A 5,283-nucleotide genomic window follows, 5' to 3' on the forward strand; every position below is an offset into this window, starting at 1 on the left:
AAAAAAAAAAAAAAAAAAAAAAAAAAAAAAAAAAAAAAAAAAATCAGTAGCTTTGATAATGAATGTGGATTACTAATTGTAAAGATAAACTTTTACTTGTCTGGTAAGCATTCTGAAATATCTTTGAAAATAGAAGCAATGTATGCAGGAGACAAAATTAATGAAGTTGCGTCCTCTCCTTTTATATAAATTGCAATGATTATAATATATTTAGAGATTCTCCAAAGAACTCTAAAAGGTTAGTGAGCATTGGCTTGATTTCTTTAGGAATAAGGGGAGCAAAATTCTCTGTGTAAGTTAGGTGCTTGCTCACATTAAGCAAATTAACTCTCATTGGAAATAGAGGAACTATTGAAATCCTGGGAAAGACCAACTTAACCTGATTAAAAGTAAAGACTCTTTTGCCTTTCCTCAGTGAAAGTATTAAAAACTATTTTAAAATGTTGATAATCATTAGCAGCCATCTCTAGAAAGTCTGTGGTAAAAGATCATAGGCCTCAGTTGCCTCATCTTTCCTATTTCAGAGAAAATTCTAAGCTCCTGTGAGTTAGGAAAGTACACTGTGAGAGTCCCGTAGATGGCAGTGTTTGCTTTACTCTGAAAATGTTTTCACAGGTCATCATCAAGAATATGGGCTGGAATCTTGTTGGTCCTGTTGTTCGATGGCTTTTATCAAATAAAGAAGATGATAAAAGAAAAGATTATTTTTTGATGCTTGATTTATTGGTAAAGGTAAGTTAACAAAACTAGGTTCTCTTTGTCATAAAATGCAGCAGTATTTTATAATTCCTTTTAATGTTTAATGCTTATTGCTTGGTAGGAAAGTTTTTAGTTCATGAAAATACATACATACAGAAATCATTGGAGAAAAGGCCCAGTATTGTTGATTGGATGGGCAATGAATCCCATTTCAGCATTTCTCAAATTTTCTGGTGTATATAAGAATTATCTAACCTCATGTCAGACCCACTGATTCAGAATCTCCAGGGAGATTCTGGGAAGCTCTGTTTAAACAAGTAGCCTTATTGTATAGATGTGGAATTTAAAGTTTAGAGAGGTAGTTCAAGGCTACACCGATCTTTTGGCTACTTTGGAACTAGAATCAAATCTCAGTGTTCTTTCCTCTATGGTATGTTTCCTAAAAATATAAAAAAACCTGGAATGCAAGTGATCACAACAGAAGTAGGAATAGGAAGTAGGATAAAGATCAGTTGTGACTGACAACCTTAGAATGAGGTTAGGAGTTAAAAGTTAATATGTGATGACTAAGAAAGATAAATTCTGAGAAAAAGGACATTATAAGAAACTATTTGGAGATGAGTAGAAATACAAGTATACGCAAGTATATGTAAGTATATACAAATACAAGTATACACAAATTTCTTGGAAAGAAAGAACTCCATCTAGATATGAGTTGTTTTTTATGATGGCTTTTAAAAAACCCAGGCAAGTGAGGTAATAAGACAGGGCCAATCAGAAAGGAGTGCAAAGTTTTATCTGTTCAGGAAGGGACGGCGGACTAATCTAAATACCCTAGCAGCGTGAGATAGAAAGCTCCCACCTGCTGGAAGCCCTGGAAATCTATTAAGATGGCCTTCAGAGTAGACAGATGAAGCTCAAAAGAACCTGAGCTCTGGCGATCAGGTTCTTCCTTTCCCTTATTCTCTAATTTTTCCTTTAGCCAGGAACTTAAGTCTCTAAAATGTAGTTGTCCATTAAAAGACCCTTTGACTTCTTGCTTCTTTTTAGTTTTATAGTGATTTGACCATCACAGATTCTATGTTTTGTTAGTGCATAATTTTTCTAAACAGTTGATGAGGTGTTTTACTGTTAAGCAAGAATAATTATATTTTCTCAGTATATGCCATTTTAAAAATAGTAATCATGTGGCTTTAAATACAACTTGTATTAAACAGGTTCAATTGTGAATATTTTTATAGTTATGTAATCCAAAGGAATTATTGCTGGGTTTGCTTGAACTGATTGAAGAGCCCTCTGGAAAACAGATATCCCAAATTATTCTTCTTTTACTTCAGCCATTGCGAACAGGTAATGAACATTTTGATATCAAGGTATTTCTTATTTTATCTGTAAGTGCCTTGATGTTTATCCCAAAATGTCAACACTACACCAAAGTAAAGTTTATGACTAATGATCAAGTAGTCTGCTTAAACTAGTAATAGCAATGCCAATTTGAATCCCACTGCTCATAGAAAGATGACAGTACATGGCATAGAGTGGGTATCTGGTAAATATTTTGCCGAGTGTCATACTATTTTTCGTGTGCTATCTTGTAACCTATAGCTTTTTGCCTAATCTTCCTACCTGCAGCTTAAATCTTGAATTTTCTGCCTGAACATATTTAAAGGATTACCTCTGTGGTGTCTGAGTACTCAGTTTAATAACATTGTGGTATTCCTGTATCTTGATTAACAAGAGTATGAGGCAGGGCATTGCTCAGCCTCTGCATTTGGGAGAATAGCAAAGGTACTGCTGAAGAATGAAACTAGGAATATAGGAATGATAAGACACCCTGCTTAGTGCAGTAACAGTATCAGTGAATAATGGCAACCAAGACAAATGGTATTTATCCATGGGAAGAGGATATTTTTCATCTTAGGAAATGCATGTATCTGAGAGTCTTATAGAAAGAGTCAGAAGTTAGAGTAAATTTGTTTTAAATATGAATGTTTACCAGCTTTGTGCCACTTGAAATATTCAAAGTGTACTAGAAAAAAATCTGATAATACTACCTCTCATTTGTACAGTGCTTTATAGTTTACAAGACATTCTTGTATTTTGTGCTTATAACAACTAAAAAATATGGAAAGAATGTTTCTGTCTTAAGTATGTAGCCTGTTATAAACATATCTAAACAAGATTTCATGACGTCTACTGAAAAATGCCACAATTTCAAGATGCTATGTTATTTTTTTGCCTCACTAAGAAGGAAAAAACATTGCCAATTAAGTTATGCTATGTCATCCTGATTTCAGAGTTGTTAAAATGTGTGTGTGTGTGTCAGGGGAGGGAGGTGTCTTATAATTCTACATTTATTTAATTTGTTAGCCCCTGTTTAACATGCTTGATGAGGCTACCTTAAATAACAACTTGGTCTCTGTTTTGTTTTAGTGATTCAGAAACTTCATAACAAGGCATATTCAGTTGGATTAGCATTGTCTACCCTTTGGAGTAGGGTATCTCTTCTTCCAGTTCCATACTCAAAAGAACAAATAGAAACAGATGACTATGGCCTTTGTCAATGTTGCAAGGCCTTAATAGAGTTTACGAAGCCTTTTGTGGAAGAAGTCATTGATAACAAAGAAACCTCACTGGAAAATGAAAATGAAAAGCTAAAGGATGAATTACTGAAATTGTAAGTATATATATATATTTTTTTCCTTTTTGTCTTTTTTCGTGACCGGCAACGGATCGCAGCCCTCAGTGTCGCGCCCATACCGGACCGGGACCGGCAACGGGATCGCAACCCTCGGTGTTGCGCCCGCACCTCGCTCAGCCAGTGAGCTGCCGGTCTGTATGTGGGATCCAAACCTTCGACGGGAGCGCCGCCGCACTCCCAAGCGGCGCACTGTAGCAGTGCGCCACCGGGCCGGCCCATAAGTATATTTTTAAGAATATCTCACAATGGACTTAAGTAATTGATAGTTCAGTTATTTTATGTTTGTTTGCCTTATTTGTTTGCCATGTAAATATAAATCTAGTTTTATATCTTGAATTTTAGAAGATTATGGGGTTCAACTGACACAGCATGGGCATTTAATAAGGCATTGATATTTTTAAAAATTGTAAATCCAAAATCCATTCATTTAAAACAGTAGCAGAGTACCTACCCAATAGCATTCTTACCAGGGGTGCTATGGACTAAACATTCATTGTTCAACATGGTTGTCAAGCACTTGACATATGGCTAGTTCAAATTAAAATGTGCCCTAAGTAAAAAATACCCCCTGGATTTTGAAGACTTGTTGTTTAAAAGGAAATAGTAAATACCTCAATAGTTTTTATACTGATAACATGTTGAAATGATAATATTTGAGGTATCCTGGGTTAAGATAAATTATTAAAATTAATTCTCCTGTTTCTTACTACTATTTTCATGTGTCTATTACAAGATTTTAAATTATGGGGCTTGCATTATATTTCTATAGACAGTGCTGGACGAGATTATTAAATTACGTAGACCAATAATTTAAAAAAAAAATTGTTAGCTTTCTATTTTTTCAGGACGTTAAAAAGTTTTACTATTTCTAAAACTCATTATTTCATAAAAGAAAATATATTTTAAGTAAAGAAATAGGAAAAACTTAATCACAGAATAAAGTTTGGTTTTCTAAATAAACCAAATATAGCTTTATGAAAAAAATTACTACATTGTTCTGATTTTTCCTTAAATGAATAAAAATTACATCACGGGCTAGCACTGATCCTCAGAAAAACATTCAGAATCCAATGGAACAGTCCAGACATAGAAGTGAATTTCACCACATTTAATCTAGCAAGGTATTCTCATTTTCTCTCCATTATTAGTAGGTAGGATGTTATATCACCATTTTTTAGGCCCTAGAGTTATTTGTGCTTATCTTAGTCTGTTCGTGCTGCTATAACAGAATACCCAGGACTGGGTAGTTTATAATCAGTAGAAATTTATTGGCTTACCGTTCTGGAGGTTAGAAGGTCCAAGATCAAGGTGCTGGAGAGGGCCTTCTTGCTGTGTCATCACGTGGCTGAAGATGAAAGGGCAAACAGGTAAAAGGAGGTCAAACTTACCTTTCATACCAGCATAATTCCACCAATGAGAACCCTCAAAGGTCACACCTTTTAATACTGTTAAAATGGCAATGAAATTTCAACATAAATTTTGGAAGGGACAAACATCCAAACCATAGGAGTACTTATACTATTTTTCATGTAAAATTAACTTAGATATGAAGAACTAGGCATTTTATACTTGGGAAGTGTTGATTTCATAGTTACCTATTTCTTATGCCTAGTTGTTTCAAATGCTTGAAATGCCCTTTGCTGACAGCACAGTTCCTTGAACAGTCTGAAGAAGATGGAAATGATCCTTTAAGGTGTTTTGCATCTGAAATAATAGTAAGTACACCTAATTTAATATGCTATAATCTAAAATTTTATACTGTTGTATTTCAAGTATTGCATATTGGCATGCAGATTGATACGTTTATTAACTAAGCAATATATATTTTCGTAGAACACAGGTACACAAGAAGATGGAAAATAAAATAGCAATAATTTACTATC

At 34.2% G+C, this 5,283-nt stretch overlaps 1 protein-coding gene across 1 annotated transcript; it reads left to right on the forward strand.

Moving 5' to 3' along the window:
- Positions 1 to 615: 615 nt before the first annotated feature.
- Positions 616 to 5,115, forward strand: LOC103583640 (glomulin-like; the record flags this gene model as incomplete). Its single annotated transcript, XM_008564902.1, has 4 exons — positions 616 to 732; positions 1,941 to 2,049; positions 3,133 to 3,376; positions 5,013 to 5,115. Coding segments are annotated over 4 exons (573 nt in total), but the record flags the coding sequence as incomplete, so codon positions are not given.
- Positions 5,116 to 5,283: the final 168 nt, after the last annotated feature.

Source organism: Galeopterus variegatus, unplaced genomic scaffold (assembly GCF_000696425.1).
Source record: "Galeopterus variegatus unplaced genomic scaffold, G_variegatus-3.0.2 Scaffold25175, whole genome shotgun sequence".
NCBI classification, from domain to species: Eukaryota; Metazoa; Chordata; class Mammalia; order Dermoptera; family Cynocephalidae; genus Galeopterus; species Galeopterus variegatus.